At 45.1% G+C, this 21,099-nt stretch overlaps 1 protein-coding gene across 10 annotated transcripts in view; it reads left to right on the top strand.

Annotated features, from left to right (window-relative positions):
• Positions 1-21,099, top strand: part of ANKRD6 (ankyrin repeat domain 6) — a 182,793-nt gene that overhangs the window by 132,443 nt on the left and 29,251 nt on the right. For 5 of the 10 annotated variants that reach the window (XM_059889663.1, XM_059889662.1, XM_059889659.1 and 2 more), the window contains exons 1-3: positions 12,668-12,756; positions 14,952-15,290; positions 20,034-20,132. In XM_059889663.1, coding sequence (XP_059745646.1) covers positions 14,997-15,290; positions 20,034-20,132 — 393 coding nt within the window. In that variant the 5' untranslated portion in view covers positions 12,668-12,756; positions 14,952-14,996. Of the gene's footprint in view, positions 1-12,657; positions 12,757-14,951; positions 15,291-20,033; positions 20,133-21,099 lie in introns of those variants that run through there. The other 5 variants (XM_010808501.4, XM_010808496.4, XM_015472834.3 and 2 more) reach the window with 2 other exon arrangements.

Here is a 21,099-nt window from a genome sequence, read left to right as displayed (position 1 = left end):
CTCATGAGTGGTGGGGCAACGCTCTGTACTGAGCTGTGGGCGAGTCAGTGGTAGATGCCTGGGATCCACCACGCTCTTTGTGGAACTCCACAAAATAGTGGTATTCTCAATGCTGTACTACAGGCTAGAAACAAGTTTACCTGCCGGAGGTACAGTGTGTAGGGAGGCAAGTGCGTGCTGTGAATGGTATGGCTTGCCTGGGAGACACGCCTGGCAAGTTACTGGGTCAGGACCAGGAAAGTCTGGGTGAGTGTTAACTTCTGATGGTGCAGGTGTTAATTAGGCAGGCAGCCTGGGGACTCCTGTTTCTAGCAAAGGTACGGGGTGTTCCCCGGAGATACTCTTCGGAGGAAGGAGAGGACAAGGTAAGAGTGGGTGTCGTGGGTCACACTGAAGTCCCTGCCTGGGCCTGAGAGGAGACGAGCTGTAATTGAGAGGAGTAAGCCTCGAAACTCAGGGATAGATCTGCAGCACTGACTCAGGCGTCTCAGGAGAGGCAGTTGAGGCAGCTTTGGAAGGGAGCTCGGGGAGGGCCTGATTCTCTTGGCCGCTCTTTCAGCCTCTGGGGAAGTTTCGGGAGTGGTGCTGTTCTGCTGCCTTCTTGCTGTGTCTGCAGTGTGTTCAGCGCCGGTAAAGGTTGGGCCACTTTCCCAGCTCTGGGCCAGCTTGGTGGGTGCGGTGGCCCAGAGACCCACTCCACACTGGGGTGTTCATACAGCTGGTTATCTGCATCCCCCAGCCCTGGGTCTGTCTGCACTGAGAATGGAAGCCTCGAGCTGTACAGCAGACTGTTTTACAGTCTAGAGTAATGTGCTGGTAATACTCCTAAAGCCATGTCTTTGATAGATGCTCATCACCTAGAAGAGAGATTGCAGTGTCATGGCACAGTCGGGTGTCAGCATTTGTAAATCCTCCCCATATCTTTCCTGAACAAAATGCTTTGGAGGATCACTGGTTTTCAGACCAGGAATCAGCCTGTCGTATGACTTCCGAAGTGTCATCACCTAATCCATGCTCTGGGGTTGTTGCAAAATGAGGAAGCCGGAGAGCAAAGGGGCTTTTGAAGCTGCTGAGTTGCCCACTTGGGCCTCTGCTCAGATGCCAGTGCAGACGGTCTGTTGGTGGATCCTCTATTAGAGTTCTTCTTTCTCTTCTTACTCTTTAAGCTGTAATGAATTCAGTTTCAGAAAATAGATGAAGCCAGTAACTTGTCTAGAGACTGAAAATTCCTGCTCAGCAGGCCTCTTGGTTTGTTTCCAGTGAAAGTTGGCTGTTGCATGTTTAAGTTGTTATAAACCAAGGATATAAACCAAGATGGGTGAGGAGGAGGCAACTGTGCCTGGTCTTCTTTCAGCTGGTGTTTCCAACAAATAGAGCAATGTATAAAGAATTATGCAGCATGAAGAAGTGAAATTTATTCCAAGTACACAAAGCTGATTCTACATCAGTCAACGTAATCCTACCATTTCAATAGGTGTCTTAGTCAGCTATAACATGATACGATAGACTGAGTGGCTTAAACACCAAAAATTTATTTTTCACAGTTCTTACAGCTGTAAAGTCCAAGATAAAGGTGCTGGCAGGTTTGCTTCCTCCTGAGGGTCCTCTTCCTGGCTTACTGACTTTTTTGCTGTGGAATATTATTCAACGTTTAAAAGGAATGGAATTCTGATACATGTTACGACATGAATGAACCTTGAAAATGTTATGTTAAGTGAAATAAGCGAAGTGAAAGGCAAATGAGAAAAGGAAAGATATACCTATCTAAATGCAGAGTTGCAGAGAATAGCAAGGAGACATAAGAAAGCCTTTTCAAGTGAACAATGCAAAGAAATAGAGGAAAATAATAGAATAGGAAAGACTAGAGATTTCCTCAAGAAAATTAGAGATACCAAGGGAACATTTCATGAAAAGATGGGCACAATAAAGGACAGAAACAGTATGGACCTAACAGAAGCAGAATATATTAAGAAGAGGTGGCAAGAATACACAGAAGAATTATACAAAAAAGATCTTAATGACCTGGATAACCACGATGGTGTGATCACTTACCTAGAGCCTCACATCCTCGAGTGTGAAGTCAAGTGGGCCTTAGGAAGCATCACTATAAACAAAACTAGTGGAGGTGATGGAATTCCGGTTGAGCTGTTTCAAATTCTAAAAGATGATGTTGTTAAAGTGCTGCACTCAATATGCCAACAAATTTGGAAAACTCAGCTTTGGCCACAGGACTGGAAAAGGTCAGTTTTCATTCGAATCCCAAAGAAGGGCAGTGCCAAAGAATGTTCAAACTACCACACAATTGCACTCATTTCACATGCTTGCAGGGCTTTCCTTGTAGCTCAACTGGTAAAGAATCCACCTGTGATGCAGGAGATGTCAGTTCGATTCCTGGATTGGGAAGATCCTGTGGAGAAGGGATAGGCTAACCACTCCAATATTCTTGGCCTTCTATAGTGGTTCAGATGGTAAAGAATCTGCCTGCAATGCAGGAGACCTTGGTTTGATCCCTCGGGTGGGAAGATCCCCTAGAGGAGGGCATGGCAACCCACTGCAGTATTCTTGCCTGGAGAATCCCCATAGACAGAGGAGCCTGGCAGGCTACAGTTCATGGGGTCACAAAGAGTCAGACATTACTTAGCAACTAAGCACAGCACAGCACATGCTAGCAAAAGTAATGCTCAAAATCCCACAAGCCAGTCTTCAACAGTACATGAACTGTGAACTTCCAGATGTACAATCTGAATTTAGAAAAGGCAGAGAAAACAGAAACCAAATGGCCAACATCCATTGGATCATAAAAAAAGCTAGAGAATTCCACAAAAAAACATCTGTTTCTGCTTCACTGACTATGCTAAAGCCTTTGGCTTTGTGGATTACAACAAACTGTGGAAAATTCTTCAAGAGATGGGAATACCAGACCACCTTATCTGCCTCCTGAGAAAACTATATGCAGGTCAAAAAGCAACAGTTAGAACTGGACATGGAACAACAGACTGGTTCAAAATTGGGAAAGGAGTATGTCAAGGCTATAAATTGTCACCTGGCTTATTTAACCTATATGCAGAGTACTTCATGGGAAATGCTGGGCTGGATGAAGCACAAGGTAGAATCAAGATTGCTGGGAGAAATAACAATAACCTTAGATATGCAGATGACACCACCCTCATGGCAGAAAGTGAAGAGGAACTAAAGAGCCTCTTGATGAATGTGAAAGAGGAGAGTGAAAAAGCTGGCTTAAAACTCAACATTCAAACAAAGATCATGGCATCTGGTCCCATCACTTCATGGCAGATAGATGAGGAAACAGTGGAAACAGTGACAGACTTTATTTTCTTGGGCTCCAAAATCACTGTGGATGGTGACTGCAGCCATGAAATTAAAAGACACTTGCTCTTTGGAAGAAAAGCAATGAGAAATCTAGACAGTATATTAAAAAGCAGAGACATTACTTTGCTGACAAAGGTCCATCTAGTCAAAGCTATTGTTTTTCCAGTAGTCATGTGCGGATGTGATAGGTGAATAAAAAGGCTGAATGCTGAAGAATTGATGCCTTATTACTGTGGTGTTGGAGAAGACTCTTGAGAATCCCTTGGGTAGCAAGGAGATCAAATCAGTCAATCCTAAGGGAAATCAACCCTGAATATTTACTGGAAGAACTGATGCTGAAGCTCCAATACTTTGGCCACCTGATGCAAAGAGCTGACTCATTGGAAAAGACCCTGATGCTGGGAAAGATTGAAGGCAGGAGGAGAAGGGGACAACAGAAGATGAAATGGTTGAATGGCATCATCGACTCAATGGATGTAACTTGGAGCAAACTTTGGGAGATGGTGAAGGACAGGGAAGCCTGGCGTGATGCAGTCCAAAGGGGTTGCAAAGAGGCAGACACAATTGATCGACTGAAGAAGAACAAAATGAAATAAGAGAGACACAAAAGGACAAATATTGTATAACTCCACTTATATAAGGCGCCTTGAATAGTTGATTTTGTAGAGTTGAGAAGTAGGGTAGAGAGGGAATTCCCTGTTGTCCAGTTGTTAGGACTCTGTGCTTTCACTGCCAAGGGCCCGAGTTTTGGGGGAACTAAAATCCCACAAGTTCGCTGTTCGGCCAAAAAAAGAAAAAAGAAAAGTAGGATAGAGGTTAGCGAGAGGGGAGTTATTGTTTAATGCATACAGAGTTTCTGTTTGGGATAATTAAAAGTTACAGAATTGAATAATGGTGATAGTTGTACAACATTGTAAGTATATGTAATGCTGCTGAATTAAAAACTAAAAAACTGGTTTGAATAGTAAATTTTATTATGTATATTTTACCATAATAATTTTTAGAAAATTCACTCAAGAAGCAGCAGAAAACATAAATAGTTGAATTATCATAGAAAAGATTAAAAATGTGATTAAACCTTTGACAAGTACTAGGGTCAAATGATTTCACAGCCTTGTTCTATATTTTAACAACAGCAATAACAAAAACAGTTCCAATGTTATTTAAAGTATTGTAAAGCATAGCTCAAAATGGAAAGCTGGGTTTTTATGTTATGAAACCAGTGCAACCTTAATACCAAAGCCAGGTAAATATAAATGAGAGTGAAAGAAATAATACAAGAACAATTGAGCAATCTCAATTATGAATTAGAAGCAAAAATTCTTAATAGTCCTACTTAATAGAATATAGCACATATCAGAATAGCACAGTGTGACCAAGTGGAGTTTGATCCAGGAATGCAAGGATGGTTCCTTAATTCATTACACCAATATATTAAAAGGAAAACAAACAAACATATGAGTATATTAACAATTGCTGAAAAGCCGATGATGCCAATAAAAATCAGGAAATAAGAGAGAACAGTTCTCATCTCCAGCCTTAGTTCTTCAGGCACTGGACTGCCATGCTTTCCTCTGTCGGCCTGTCAGCCCACTGAAAATGTAGTCTAAGTAGCTGCCGGTGAGGAGCATGGAGGCCATTAACTGATCCCTTCTGACTTGGGAAACTGATGGACTATAGGAATCAATGGGATTCTTAACAGCCAATTAAGTCGCTTCAATTATTTTGGTCCTTCTTCTGGTGGACCTTTCTAGAAACAAGCCCAAGCCTGGCAGTTTGTGCATCACCTCAAAAAGAATAATCTTCTTAGTTAAGCCATTTTATTGGAGTAATTGATTCCTGATCATATGCATTTTTAATCATCTGTTCCAATTATTTATGATTATTAGTCCCTCCCCAAAGTAAGACTTAGAGAAGCATTATGAAGCTTTTTGGCATAGGAAACTGACGGTTTTAAAAGGGAAGACTGTAGTGACTGCCCTGGTGGCCCAGTGGCTACGACTCCACGTTGCCAGTGCAGGGTTCCCTGTTTCGATCCTGCATGCCACAAGTAAAAACTCCGTGTGCTGCAACTGAGACCCAGTGCAACCAGATGAATAATTATTTTTAAAACTAATGAAAAAATAAAAGGAAGGCCTGTTCTTTCAGAGGACAGTTATCCCTGCCCATGTGCGATTGGACTGTTGATCCCCGGGGCAGGAATCTTACTTCTGTCCCCTGCTATATTTTGTCTTATTAAAATTAGCCTGTCCTTTCAATTTGCCGTTATGTTGGATCCTGATTTTTCTCATCCAAGGACTTTATTCCCTTGCTGCATCTTGTCACCTACAGTCTGATTAAAATGCGATGTGTCACTCATCCAAGTAGACAGGTAGATGAAACACGTTTCCAAAATGGAAAGTTCCGAAGGCTTTTTAAACTGTATGTTTTTTAATGAAAAGATTTATTCTCTCTTTTTTTTTGTCCATGGCACTTTTTTTGGGTCTATTTTCTCCCAGAATGTCTTTATAACTTTGTTTTTATTGAATCATAAGCCTGAGAAGGACTTTGAAGTTTTGGACCCAAATCTACATCACTCCAAACAGTTGGAGCTCTGGAAATGCTGTTTATGATAAGGGGACCCTGGGGCCACCTAAGAAAGTTGGTGGGGAATCTTCTATAATTTAAAACCTAAGTGAGGGACTTCCCTGGTAGTCCAGTGGTTAAGGCTATGTGCTTCCAATGAAGGGGCTCAGGTTCAATCCCTGGTCAGAGAACTAACATCCCACATGCTGTGCTGTGCAACCGGGGGTGGGGGGAGGACAGAAAAAGCCCAAACAGTTAAACAATCCAATTAAAAAAAAAAATAACCTAAATGGCTGGGCCAAATGGCCAGGATTCTAGCTATTATTTGTTCTGCCACAAGTAACCTTTTAGCTCTTGAAAATCACTGACCGTCTACAAGCCTTACTGCTGCTGCTGCTGCTGCTAAGTTGCTTCAGTCGTGTCTGACTCTGTGCAACCCCATAGATGGCAGCTCACCAGGCTCCGCCCACCCTGGGATTCTCCAGGCAAGAACACTGGAGTGGGTTGCCAGTTCCTTCTCCAATGCATGAAAGTGAAAAGTCAAAGTGAAGTCGCTCAGTCGTGTCTGACTCTTAGTGACCTCATGGACTGCAGCCTACAAGGCTCCTCCGTCCACGGGATTTTCCAGGCAAGAGTACTGGAGTGGGTTGCCATTGCCTTCTCCAACAAGCCTTATTACCTTCATCCAAATTAAACTCTCAGAGACTCTTTTCAATCTGAATATTATATTGTTTCTAAAATATGTGCCACTCTTACTTCACCAGCGTTACCACTTTCTTGCATCCCATCTCTGTCTTTCCTATTTTCTATTCCTTCCTTAAAGCTTCAGGTAATACAGACAGACTTTATTTGCCTCAAAAAAGACTGCATGACTCTGACCTATTATATTTCTCATGATCTGAAGAAAGGAAGTGTTGTCACTTTGACATTATTACACTGATTTAGGTTATACCTAAATGCTTCTTGTCAAACTGTTTCCCCCCATGTGGGTCCTGTCTCTGCAACGGCCCTGCTTGTAACAATCCCTGGTTAAGAATGTTCAGTTGTTTTATTTCTTTGAGCTCATGAGCCTCAATTACTTTAGCTTCCCTTTGCCCCATGGGTCTGTTGTGATCTTGAGCAAAAGTGTATCATTCAACAAAGTATTCCGAGAATGGCTAAGCTCCTTCTCACTTCTTGGGTCCACCCTCTTAGACCAGGTGGCCGCCTTGAGGAGTCGGGGCTCAGCATCTATGGGGCAAGCATCCATGGAGCAGGTGTTCGTGGGACAAGTGTTGTTTGTGTGAAAGGCCGGCCCTTTAGTAAGGAGGATCAAAGATACCTAAGCAGGAGAGAGGAGCTGTGAACCAACCTCCAGGTCTTGGCTGGAGTAATGAGTGACCAGGGTTGTGACCCAGCACTCCCAGGCACCATGGAGTCTGTGTGAAGAGAGAGTCTTTTTTTCCCCTGCAATTTAATTTTATTTATTTTTTAAACTGGAATATAATGGCTTTACAATGTTGTATTAGTTAAAGCTTTCCAGGTAGCTGCCAATGCAGGAGACATAAGAGATGCGGGTTTGATTGCTGGGTGTGGAAGGTCCCCTGAAGAGTGCATGGCAATCCACTCTAGTATTCTTGCCTGGAGACTCCCATGAACAGAGGAACCATGGGGTCGAAAAAAGTCAGACGCGGCTGAAGCTGCTTAGCGTGCACATTGTGTTAGTTTCTGCTGTACAATGAAGTGAGCCAGCCATATGTATACATACCTCCCCTCTCTCTTGGACCTCCCTCCCACCCCACCCCCCGCCTCGAGGTCATCACAAAGCACCAAGCTGAGCTCCCTGTGCTCTCTAGCAGCTTCCCACTAGCTGTGTAAAATAGCTCTCCCACCTCTAGCTGGGAGTTAGGCTCTTCCAAATGAGCAGCAGAGACTTTTCGTTCAGAGCGCTCTTTATGATACCTGTGAGTATAATTTATGGGTCACCTGCTGGATCGCGAGTCACTCTGATGTTCCTGTGCAGCAATTCTGCTAGAAATCGGGACCCACAGGGCTCAACCTGCCAGAAGAAAGCAGCACCCAGACCCGCGTTGTTGACAGTGAGGCCACTTTTTCTGTGGTTGTTGCCTGGCAACGGCTCTAGGCCCTTTGCTGTTCACTTCCCTGAAAGCGAGTGGCTCCAAGCCTCTGCCCTTCCCTGGTCGGATCAGGGAGATGTGCTGCCTTGCAGGGTCCTGCAGCCCCTACCCCACTGGTCTCATGGCCGGTCCTGACCCCAGGGCAGGTTGGAGAACCTGTACAGCTAAAGCCTTCAAGGAGGGATTTGTAATCTCTGAGTGCACGTTTGCTACATGGAACTTCAAAAACACCCACGCTGAGACCCCACCCTAGCTTGATGGAATCTGGGGGTAAAAATTTGAGATTTTAAAAATCTTCTCAGGTGAATCTATGGTGCAACAGTGTTGAAAACCCATCATTTATGTTATAGCTCGAAATATGTGGTCCTAATGCTAGCAGCATCTGCTTCTCCTGGGAGCTTGTTGTTGTTTGTTGTTCAGTTACTGAGTTGTGTCCAACTCTTTGTGACCCCATGGACTGCTTCCCTGTCCTTCACTATCTCCCGGAGTTTGCTCAAACTCATGCCCATTGATTTGGTGATGCCATCCAACCATCTCATCCTCTGTCACCCACTTCTCCTCCTGCCCTCAATCTTTCCCGGCATCAGGGTCTTTTTCCAGTGAGTCGGCTCTTTGCATCAGGTAGCCAAAGTATTGGAGCTTCAGCTTCAGCATCAGTCCTTTCCAGTGAATATTCAGGGTTGATTTCCTTTTGGATTGACGGGTTTGACATCCTTGCTCTCTCAAGAGTCTTCTCCAGCACCACAGTTCAAAAGCCTCAGTTCTTTGGTGTTCAACCTTCTTTTGGTGGCTCATACGGTAAGGAATCAGCCTGCAATGCAGGACACCCACGTTCTATCCCTGGGTCAGGAAGATCCCCTGGAGAAGGGAATGGCAACCCACTCCAGTATTCTTGCCTGGAGAATCCCATGAATAGAGGAGACTGGCGGGCTACCGTCCATGGGGTCGCAAAAGAGTCAGATACGACCGAGCGACTAACACTTTGACTTTTTCACTTTCAGCCTTCTTTACGGTCCAGTTCTAACATCCATACATGACTACTAGAAAAACTATAGCTTTGACTAGACGGACCTTTGTCAGCAAAGTCATGTCTGCTTTTTAATATGCTGTCTAGGCTGGCCATAGCTTTCCTTCCAAGGAGCAAGTGTCTTTTAATTTCATGGCTGCAGTTACCATCTGCAGTGATTTTGAAACCCAAGAAAATAAAATCTGCCACTGTTGCCACTTTTTCCCCATCTATTTGCCATGAAGTGATGGGACCGGATGCCATGGTCTTCTTTTTTTGAATGTTGAGTTTTAAGCTAGCTTTTTCACTCTCCTCTTTCACCCTCATCAAGAGGCCCTTTAGTTACAGGAGCTTGTTAGAAATACAAATTGTCAGTCTCCACCCCAGACCTACAAAATCAGAAACCCTTTAATGGGGCCCAGATAGCTGTCTTTAACAAGCCTCTGCTGTCCTATGAAGTTTGAAGACCACTGGTTTAAGGCATAATATTAATGCACAAGCAGGCTAGTTTCATGTGACTTGTGAATGTAACCACAAAAGCACCAATAGAAAAGATGCAGTGGAAAAGTAAGGATAAAAGTGACAAATCATTGTATGGGGTGGGAGAATCGTGGATGATTTGCTTTTGTTTTCCAGATTTTTAGTGAAGTCATTATCTATTTTTATTTTATTTTTTCTTCATTGTGGCACACAGGCTTTCTCTCGTTGTGTGAGCAGGGGCTACTCTCGAGTTGCAGTGCCAGGCTTCTCATTGTGGTGCAGTTCTGCCCACGGGGAGATCACGGCCTAGTTGGAAGTTCAGTCAGAACAGGATTGGTGGTTTCCTGGGGGGAGCTGAAGTGCTGTGGGCGTGGAGAAGGCAGCTGGGGCCATTTCTTCTTGGGGAACAGGAGAAGGGTGTTCCCAGTAAAGAAGGTCCTTCCAGAGAGACATGGAGACTGGAGACCTTTGACTGTTTTTCAAAAATGGCCATGGATGAGATCTAGCTGGTGGGAAGCTCAACCCTCCAGCGAGGGCCCACTTGGTTACGTAGGACACCTGAGATCCAGCTCTTTACCCATGTCTATGCCATTCACAAGATCTCACCAAGGCAAAGGTGAGGAGGGGCAGCAGTTGGCGGTCTTTGGGGGTGAGGGCTGAGACAGAGGGAAGGAAACCTGTGATAGATGCTGGGTGTTGCCTCGCTTATCCTATCTCAGTGGTTAGTGGAGACTGTTCCCATTTCAGATGAGTAAACGGGCTTAGGAGAGTGGCCAACACAAAATCAACCAGGTGTTACTAGTCAGAGTTGGGATTTGAACCATGCTCGTTGAGCTCCAGCACCTCTGGCCTTTCCTTTTTTTGGAGAGGGCACTCTGCTGACCTTGGATGAGGAAGGTGCCTCTAGTCCAGGGCCATTCTGTTAACACCTTATAGTTTCTAAAGCACCCTCCAGACGTGATCTGGTTTTAAACCGCATCCATGTTTCCTTCTCTGGCCTTCTGATTATTCGTGTTCACTTGGACAATCCCTTTTGCCTCCTTGGGCTTCAGCGTCCACGCAGTAATCCCTGGTTGCTGACAAGGATGTTCCTCAGGGCTCCCCTGACCTGACTCCCATTGACCCCTCAGCCTGTGGCCTCCTTCCCAGCCTCTCTCAGGGCAGCTCCTCTGGTCATGGTCTGCACTTTCCAGATGCTCAGAAACACTGTATCCTGCCATTTTGTCAGTCTTCCTCACCGCACACATCTTTCTCCTTATAATTGCGATGGGCTTCCCTTTGCTCAGAATGCCCCAGAAACTTTGTGAAGGTCTCTGATCGGATGTCCTGGACAAGGACACGTGGTAGGAGGAGCCTGGGGCCAGGCCAGGGAGGGGAACCAGGCTATTTGGCTTCATCTGATCAGCTGTGGACAGTTCGTCGGAGGAATCAAGGTTAACCAGCCCGCATAGAACATAATCGCCAGCTGAGGAAGGTCACGCCTTCATCTTATCTCCAATGCTGCCTTTTTATGAAGGCTTTTTATAGCCTGTTTTCTTGGGAGAAACTTTTTTCTTAATTAAGAATTCTAATTTTAACGTGAGCTCTGACCTCTTTCTTTCCAGAATCATTCTAATGCTTTGATTGCATTTCACAGGTTGAAATTAAAATCCTTTATTGTCTACTATCTCTGTTTTCCTGCAAGGCTAGTTACCCTTGGCAAACTGGCCCTTGTCGAGAACACAAATGTGTTTATCCTGCTAGAATATCAATAAAGGGCTTTGGGACGCTCTGTCGAGATGCAAAAAAGGACTCAGGCCATATGAAACCCTTATTCTTCCAGGAGTGTTTCTGTATAGGTTGGGTCTGTGGTTAAATGCTGTTTGGAAACATTTCTTCACAGTGAACCTGAGGGAGAAAGCAAAGGGAGCATAATGTCTCTTTTAGAAGTTGGAGAATTTGGAGCTTGGCAAGGTCAGTTTTTGAGATAGGAATTGATTTACTCTGAAGAGTGCTGTTCTGGGTGTGAGCCTCCGTGTCATAGCTCAGGAGCCCCTGGCAGGGGACAGTCATCTCTATGACCCACCAGCAGGGCTGAGAAGCCACCCACTCAGGTGCACAGGAGCACACGTGTTCTGTCACCCACTGGAAACAGCCTGGAACTCACCAGTGACAGAATGAGTAATGTGACAATATTTTTTAAAATAAAAAATAGAATGTCAGATCCCCAAAATTGCTAAATGACATTGTTTAGTTTAATACCATTTATGTAAGGTTTGAAGACAAGCAAAACAATTTTTATCTATTGTGCATGGTTACAAACATATAGTAATGTATAGTAACACGCAAAGGAACGATAAATTCCAAATTGATTGGTTACCTAGGGGGTGAGGGGAAATGAAATATGGGAGGGATTCACAAGGAACAGCTATGGTTTCTTTAGTTTTTTCTTAAAGTGCTTGGTGAAAGTGAAGGTGTTAGTCGCTCAGTTGCATCTGACTCTTTGCCACCCCATGGACTGCAGCCCACCAGGCTCCTCTGTCCATAGAATTTCCCAGGCAAGAATACGGAAGTGGGTTGCCATTTCCTTTTCCAAGGGATCTTCCCAACCCAGGGATTGAACCCGGGTCCGGTTTCTTTAGTTTTCTCTTAAAGTTAATGGTGGCTATGTGCATTTTCAAATATTATTCATATTTTTGAATGGTTGAAGTACTTTGTAATTTAAAATTTTTTAAATTTGTTTTACAAAGGAGAGAATCTGTTTTAATGGTTTGTCTAGCAGTTTCAATTTTGAGGAATTACTAGCCAGACATCTCTGGGGCTAAGTAGCTTGACACTTTGATGCTGTTCCGTCTCTTACCCCATCAGATACACTGTGGCCACGTCACCAACCCTGACTGTCACACCAGTGGGGAAATCAGAGAAGACGTGAAAGCCCTCACCTTTATACTTGCCTGTTGGATGAATAGGAGTAGAAATTATGCACTAAAGGAAATCTTCACATTTTGAACATATCTTGTTCATAACTCATAATGCCAATAGCCAAGGTTACCTGAGACAAACATGAATTCTGAGTAAATCTAAGCATCGCTTGCCAAAAGGCGGGGGAGGAACACCGCTGTGCAAACCTTGCTCTTGTGACGCCTCGTTCTGAAATCAATGTTTGCTCTGCATTAACAGCATGGCCGGACGCCCCTGCATCTTGCTGCCAATAAGGGCCATCTTTCTGTGGTCCAGATCTTGCTGAAGGCTGGCTGTGACCTCGATGTCCAGGATGATGTGAGTAGAAGCCATCATTCTGTTGGGGGATGGCTGTCAACCGGGCTTGTCTGCATAGAATCCCACAACGTGTAACTAGCTGTGAGGTGGGGGAGGGACAGTAGTTGTTGCTCTCCAGCACTTTTTAGCTCCACCTTGGTGGGAAGAACTTCCTCTTGAAGCCCTACTCTGGGACCCATTCTCAGTAGCAAGTGTGGTTTGGTTTTCCCATCATAGTTCCTATCGAGTATTATTATTTCCTATCTATTATTATTCAAGTGCAGGGCCTTGAAGGGTGTTTTGCCTGTTTCCTTGTCTCAGTATGAAGGAGCACACTACACACGTACACATGCATGCACGCACGCACAGATTTGGGCAAGTCTTGCTGGAAATGTGTCATTGATCAAACTTAGCACTGGAGAAAAAGATGAAGCTTAAAAACTTAAATTTTTGTCTTTTCTTGCCTTGATTTCTCTTAGTATACATTTAGTTTAAAAGGACCTATTTAAAGAAAAAAACAGAACATTGATCTTGTGTAATCTGAGAAAAACGACGCCTCCAGAAAGATTCACTCTGGTGCTCTGCCATGATTGAGAGTCATTCTCTGAGTTTCTTCAGTCCGACTACCTAGAAAGAGATTCTGCTTGGCTCTTTTGGGTTCAGAAATCCATTCCTGAGTAAATCAGCAGTGGCTGGCATGGAGTCATGTAGTGTAGGGGAGCCCTGTTGGGTTTTGGGGCAGGCTAGATTCTCTAAGAAGGGGATGTGGGAAAGATTATGTAAATTGCTCTCCAGTGGGCTATTAGGAAAATGTCCTAATGAGAATCTGATTGGAAACTCTTTTTGAAAAGTTTCTAACTCTGACTGTGATTTGTACAGTAGAACTCGAAGAGGTAAGAATTTTATGAGGAACATAGACTCTTGGAGACTTTGTACTCATAAACTCCTTTCAGATTCACCTTTAATCACTGTGCTTACCGAATGTTATCAAAGTTCAGACCCTCTGCTGGGCTAGAGTGTGGGTCACCAAAGTGTAATGTCTGAAAACTTGGCAAACACACAAGTTGAGAAGGACAGCATTCACAAAGCAATACCTAAATGTGTCATATCCATGGGCAGGAGGCTGTCAGTGTCATTCAGAAATTTCTGGTTATATTTGGAACCTGTTGAGTCATCAAGGATGTTATTTTCAAAAGATGCTGATCTAGCTTTAAGCTGTTGATTTCTACCCCAGGTCACAATACACTTTTTTCTTTCCCAGCACTGTAGCCATCATAACATACCTGATTATATCTTAGCCTTACATGATAGGAGCAAAAATACAGCGAGAGGGAAGAGATTCTGACCACAGGAAAGGCAGGGCATTGAATTGTTGGTGCAAATATATTGGGCAGCATCTGTTCTTCTCTGCATAATTAAAGCCCTTGCTGCCTTGGTGGCAAGGCTGCAGTAATACCAGGGTGCTAACCCATCACGACCCAGCACTCCTGTCTCAGGTCCTGAGCTCCAGGTATCATGTGTTCTCCTGCAGCAAGAGCCATGCAGACTTTCCAGAACTGCTGCTGTTTATATCAGGCAGGATAGGAAGTAAACTAGTCAGAAGCTCTTACAGGGTAGCCAAAGGGGTACGTACATGTCAGCAGAAGGAAAGCCAGCTCTACTGTTAGAGGAGTACTCTTTATTTATTGAAGTTAGTAATATATTTTGCATCTTTCCCTTGCCATAGACAATGCATATATTGTTTCTCTCAGTTTAAAACAAAAGTGCACACACAACAACAAAACAGTGTAAAACAGCTGGACGTGGAGGTTTCTTGACTCTCACCAGCTCTGAAGTAATGCATTTGTCAGAATATGGTTCATGTGTGTCTTCTATATATTTACTCTGCTTGTTGATCAGCCTTGAAACCCATGCAGGAATTCGGGGAAGAAAACTCCTTACGGATGGTCTTTAAAGAAGCTGGGAATGGGAATCCCCTGGTGGTCCAGTGGTGAGGACTCAGGGCTTTCACTGCCATGGCCCAGGTTCAGTCTCTGATCAGGGAACTAAGATCCTGCAAGCCGTGAGGCATGAGCGAAAAATAATAAAGAAAATAAAGAAGCTGGGAGATTAAGTATTGGGGAAAAAAATTTCAGAAGTTACCTGTCTTGGGTGATGGGTAACAATAGAGAATGTTAATGTTTTGAAGAATTTACTCCTAACTTCATGTTCTACAGATACTGTGCTTTGTATCATGGTAAAGACTGAGAATTAGTTGAAGAATGACCTCCAGTGCCCTGGAGTGGGATTATTATGAATTTGAACCTGTGGAAACCAGTTCTTTAGAATATGGAACTCCAGGAGCAAATTCCCTCTTGCTTCCTGCCAACCCTGTCAACGCTCATTGGAGCACTAACGCCATCTCTGATTGGTCGATGAGCAATCACACAGCCCCCACCTCAGAAATAGTCCAGGACCCCGTGGCCACGGGAAAAGGCACGAAGGAAGAGAAAAATAAGAAAAACCAGAGAAGACAGGCTAGGAAGAACCCCAGAAGATCAGAGAGAGAAAAAGAGGTCAGCAGTTGTTTCATGCACCTACCCTGTCTTGAGCTTCCTTGCAGTATGGCTGCCTGTGCCACCTGGGAGGGATTACTCCTGAAGAGGGGCAGGGGCCGCCCCTGCATGAAGGGGGTTTCTTCTATGAGCTTGGCTTTGGAATCTGCCAACACTGGGCTCACTTTTTTTCACCATGTAGGAGAGGACCAAGTTTTAGACCTCAGTGGTTGCAAACCTTTTAAAATCTCTACGTAAGACACACTAATGTCCTAGAAAAACGGAGAGCTGGCAGTTCATGCACTTTGCAGACAAGTCCCTTTGCAGTCACTCTGGAACATGATGTGCATGTTCCAAATCAAAGTGCCAAACTACAAGTTTGCTGGGTTTTTAAGTTCCAGCTTCAGCGTTTTTCTTCTGCTTCTTTGTAGTTAATCATTCAACAAATACTTCTCAGGTGCTATACTTGCCAAGGCACTGGGCTAAAGTACTTAGCTTGATGATGCCATCAACAGGCAGCCCCATCCCCCAGAAGCACCTAATTGTTTTAAAGACCTGTTTAAGGTTAATTGACTTGACAGGTTATAAACAGCATGGGGCAAGTGCAAAAAGCCTTGACAATTTGAATTCTGCCTCAACTGTGGGTACATTTGTGCTGTCTCCTCAGTCGTGTCCAACTCTTAGCGACCCTATGGACTGTAGCCCACCAGGCTCCTCTGTCCATGGGATTCGCCAAGCAAGAATACTGGAGTGGGTTGCCATTCCCTTCAGGGGTCCTTCCCAACCCAGGCATCGAACCTGCATTTCTTACATCTCCTGCATTGGCAGATGGGTTCTTTACCACTCTTACCACCTGGGAGGCCCCTGTCCCAACTGTGCTGCCCTGAATCAGCTGGTTATTCTAAGCTAGGCACTGAACTGCACTGGACCTTGGCTTTTTCATCAATAAAATGAGAGAATTAGATGCCACAGTGCTTGGAGTGTAGTAGAGAGTCAGTAAATATTCACTGAATAGATAATGAATAAATGCTGTTGAAGGTGCCAAACTTCTCCCAGCTTTTTTTTTTTTCTCCAGAATTTCATGGTTGATCTTTAAATCATAGAGAAATAAAGATTATGTCTAAGTTGCTGCTTAGGTCTGTTAATAAGTATGTATAGAGGCACATTTTGTTTCAGTATTTGAAAAGTATACTTACTTCCTTTTATTTTTTAACTTTTTTATTTTGTATTGGGGTTTAGCCAATTAACAATGTGATAGTTTCAGGTGAAGAGTGAAGGGACTCAGCCATAGATACACATGTATCCATTCTCCCCCAAACTCCCCTCCCTTCCAGGCTGCCACATGACATTGAGCTGAGTTCCCTGTGCTACACAGTAGGTCCTTGTTGGTTATCCATTTAAAATAGAGCAGTGTGTACATGTCCATCCCAGCTCCCTAACTATCCCATCCTTCCCCCACTGGCAACCACAAGTTCATTCCCTAGGTCTGTGAGTCTCTTTCTGTTGTGTAGAAAGTATACTTTTGAAATAATACTTTTATTTCCAAAGGAAGTTTTAGTTTTATAGGAGGAGGAATTGATTCGCCGGTCACTGACCCTGTTGCAGTAAAGGGTCTTAGCTGTTCATTTATGTCACGTTCTGGGGAAGAGTAGGTCCGAGACAGCCCGAGGTGGCCCTTGACTGACATATTCCTGTCTCTCAGGGTGGCTGGTTTTTATGTGCCAAAGAAACCCAGAACCACCCCACTCATGTGAGCCAAGCTCATGGTCCCTCTTGAGGGCCTTGCAGGGTGGGGAATGGCTGGCTCTGGCCCTCACTGTCCTATATATCCGACGGATGAGACAAGGACCCGGGCTCTGAGCATGTCTTTGAGAAGCGTGAAGATGGAGGGGCGGCCATGTCCTGGAGATGGGCAGGCCCAGGAGAAGGGGCCCGCCGGAGACACCTGTGCCAGGCACACAAGGACCACGGGGCTCCCACCGCAGCCTCGCCCGGGCCACCAGGTCTCCGGAGTCCTGTTCATCCATCTGGAAATCTACTGTTAAGGGCCGAACTAGAATTGAGATTTAACTTCCTACGTTGAGTTAGAGTTTCACAAAGGGAAATTATCCCCACAGAAGCAAGTACAGGAGATTCATGCTAAAAGCAAGTAATAAATCACAGTGGTGTTCTGGCTTCAAAGTTGCCTCAGCTCATGATTTAGTGGCAGCCCATGAAGCACAGTAAAACATTTGATCTGAAGCCAGGCCGCCAACACGACCCACGCTTTATGAACAACAAAATGGTTACGTTTGGTTACGTAAAAGGGTTGTTCTAATTGGGCCAAGGAGTGCAGGTTAGTGCACCCGCAGTGTATAGGAATGGTTAAAGGCCTCTAGCAACTAGAAATCTGACCAAGTCGGAGTTTACTCTGAAGAAGGGGGCTGCAGCCTCACCTTTGTGGCTGAGAACAGGGCACCTCCTTTCTCATCAGGTCAATAACAATAAATTACACTTGAGGTCGATTTTGGGAAAACCCATCATGACGCTGATAGGGAAACATGCAGTCTTGAAGATTCTTACAGAAGTTTTCAAAAATTGAGACTGGGGCTTTCCCGGTGGCTCAGTGGTAAAGAATCTACCTGCCAGTGTACAGGAGACACAGATTTGATCCCTGGTCCAGGAAGATCCCACATGCCATGGAGCAAATAAGCCTGTGCTCTGGAGCCCGGGAGTTGCAGCTACTGAAGCCTGCACGCCACAACTAGAGAAAAGCCCTCGCAACAGCAAAGACTCGGCACTGCCCCCAAATTAATTAATTAAAAAAAAAAAAATGAGACTGGGCAGTTTTTCATGATTATCTGTTTGGGCCTTAAGTACACCTCATCTGGAAACACTTCCTAAGTTGTCTGAGGAAGATATGTAATGGCTTTGCCCACCGCCTGTAACCACTGATCCAGTGGCCGTATTCTTTTGACAACATGGCACATAGAAAGGGTCCTCTTTGAGTAAGTGGTCTTGGACAGGTGAGTGAGAAGAAAAGCAAGCCTAAACCTACTTTGTAATGGGAATCATAGCATAGGATGCTGAGGGGAGGGTTGATGACAGAAGGCACGGACAGTGTATGGAATCATGGTAATGATTACCTCTACCCTCCTGACCTAACTAGGAAGAAAGCTTTTAGACTCTACAGAATGAAGAGAAAGAAAAGCTTCTGAGACGTGAACAGTCCCATCCCGTTCCTGGTATATCAATACGGCTTAGACATTTAATAAATAGCCATTTTTTGATGCTAGAAATTATACATGTAAAAAATTGAAAAGAATTAAAAAGTTTAAAGAGGAAAATAAATATTTCCCCTCATGAATTTTTAAAGGAAGTGTTTTTTTTTTTTTAATTTTATGAATGTGAATTTGGTTTTTAAGTAGGAATAAGTGCTTTTTATTGTGATGAACTATACATAACATAAAATTGACCATTTTAACCATTTTTAAGGGCACAGTTCTTTGGCATTAAGTACGTTCGCATTGTTATGCAAACATCACCATGGTCTCTCTCCAGAACTTTTTTTTCAGATTAAGTGCTTTTAAAGTGCATTGTCATTTGTTACAGATCCCAGGGATATAAGTAGAATCAGTATTTGATGAAGGCTATTTATAGGTAGCAGTGCAGCCCTCTTTAAAAAGCCTCCGTGTTCTAGTTGGTCTCTCCTCTCTTGGGCTAAGAAGCAGGAGTGCCCTGGGGCATGTCCTTTGCCCCTCCTAGGTTCCACCAGAAAATTGTTCATGCAAAACTCTTGCCACCTAGATCATAGACCCCAAGAAGGGAAGGGAGGGACCTTGCCTGCTTTCACAGAGGAAGAACTTGAAGTCCAGCGAGGTGACAGGTGTCCCCCAAGGCTTGCACAGCACACATCTCCTGACACCCTTGCCCCACTCCCCTTGCGTCCCACCAGGAATTTTCCACACCATTCACCCATCTCCCCGTTCAAGCTTATACCCCAGGCTGGACTTGATTTCCTGAGTGCCTGTCAGAGATAACATGTATTCTTGGAGACTTCAGGACTATCTCTTGCTACGGACTTCACTGTCTTACCTCTAGGATATTAGTCCTCTCAACTGCAGTTAGGGGGAGTCAGCTTCCCTTTGGCACCCTGACAAAGAAAGAGAAGGCCAGCCATCCCAGGAATCTGATCACAGAGAAAGGGGTCAGATGCAGCCCCAACAGTGAAGATGCTGTCATGGGATGTTGGAAGAGCCTTAGAGATGTGCAGTGACAGCCTGAGTCCCTGAGTCCCTCCTCAGATGTCCTGGCGTATCTCCCTGTGTTGTTTGCTCTAGGCCAGGGCCAATCAAGGAGTCCACCCACTTGTGGGTCCTGAGTGCTGCTGAGTGACAGAGTAGGCTAGTGAGTCCTCTGACGCTGGGGAACGAGAGGACTCAGCAGAGAGTAAAGATTCTAGGCATTGCCAGTTACCTTGCGCAGCCCACAGTCTGACTTTCAGACCCGCTCATCACAGTTGTGACAGTCCCGTTGCCATCCCCTGGGGTGGCAGGTAAGAGCCTGACCCTCATCCAGAGGTCAGCTGTGGCCCAGGGTTGCTCTGCAGTAGGCTGAAGGTTACCACTGAGTTTGTGAACATAGCTGTTCTTGCCGGCATGCACCGTCTGTTGACTAGGTCACTGAGCCCAGCTGGCCCTCGGTGACTGAACGGTGAAGCAGGGGAGCAAGTGGTGGGGGGCTGGAGAGTGCTGACCGCCGTCCCTGCCTTCCCACCGCCTGCAGGGGGACCAGACCGCCTTGCACCGGGCCACGGTGGTGGGGAACACCGAGGTCATTGCGGCGCTCATCCAGGAGGGCTGTGCTCTGGACCGACAGGACAAGGTGAGCAGGGAAGGGGGGCACGCGTCAGCCTGAGAACGCGCTCTGGGGATTTCCTATCGCGTGAGACATTGTCATTCCTGAGTTTTATCGCTCATGATTCAACATGAGGAAATCAGCCCGGAGTTTCTCCGAAAGAGTATTTGATCTCCCAGCAAACTAAACGTTTACAAAAGCCCTTCCCTCTTTTCTGTGGCAGCAGTGAACAACCGCAGAAATATAAACGGTGAATAAGACAAGTTCAGAAGTAATGAGCTGTGGAGGCCTGGATGGGGGACTCCACATCCAGAGAGTCTGAGTGGAAGCCCCCAGACTGTGTTTCTTTGGAAAGGAAAAAAAGATAATGGTCTGAAACAGCTGGGAGGGCATTGCTGCCTCTTCTCTGTGCTTCCCTTTCCCTCACCCTAGGTCCCACCCCACTCAATTCACTGTGCTTGATGTTTCTTTTTTTAATAGTAAGTTAAGCAAACACAAGATCTGTGGAATTGGTTGATTTTTATTTAAAAGTCACCTATGGAGGACACCTGTTTACCGTATTTACAGAACATTGCCTTTTTTTTTTTTTTTTGCCATATTTACAAATCACTGTCCTTGGTGCCTGCTCATTTGTTTGGGGCCCTGAGGCTTCTGGATTAACCTTCGAGAGATTTGGAGAAAGAAAAAAGCTGTGGAATCCACTTGTCCACCTGTGGGCCCCTGGAGCTTCTGAAGCCAGACTCTCCATCTGCCTGATCTTTGCAGGGTTCTTTCTGGGGCCAGGAGTGGAGCAGGGCAGCCCCTGGGGCGGTGTAGGTGAGTGGGGGAGAGACACCACGCCTCCCAGCGGCTTTCTGTTCAGCATGAGCGGTGCGTGGGAGCCTTTCTCAGCACCCCAGTTCCCAGAGAGACTTAAGCCCTAATGCCTTAAGTCACCCACTGTGCATCATAAAGCTAGAGTGCGTCTGGAGTGGTACCATTGTTAGGTACCATT

This window comes from Bos taurus, chromosome 9, assembly GCF_002263795.3.
Source record: "Bos taurus isolate L1 Dominette 01449 registration number 42190680 breed Hereford chromosome 9, ARS-UCD2.0, whole genome shotgun sequence".
Lineage (NCBI taxonomy): Eukaryota > Metazoa > Chordata > Mammalia > Artiodactyla > Bovidae > Bos > Bos taurus.
This window is presented reverse-complemented; position numbering and strand designations above follow the sequence as displayed.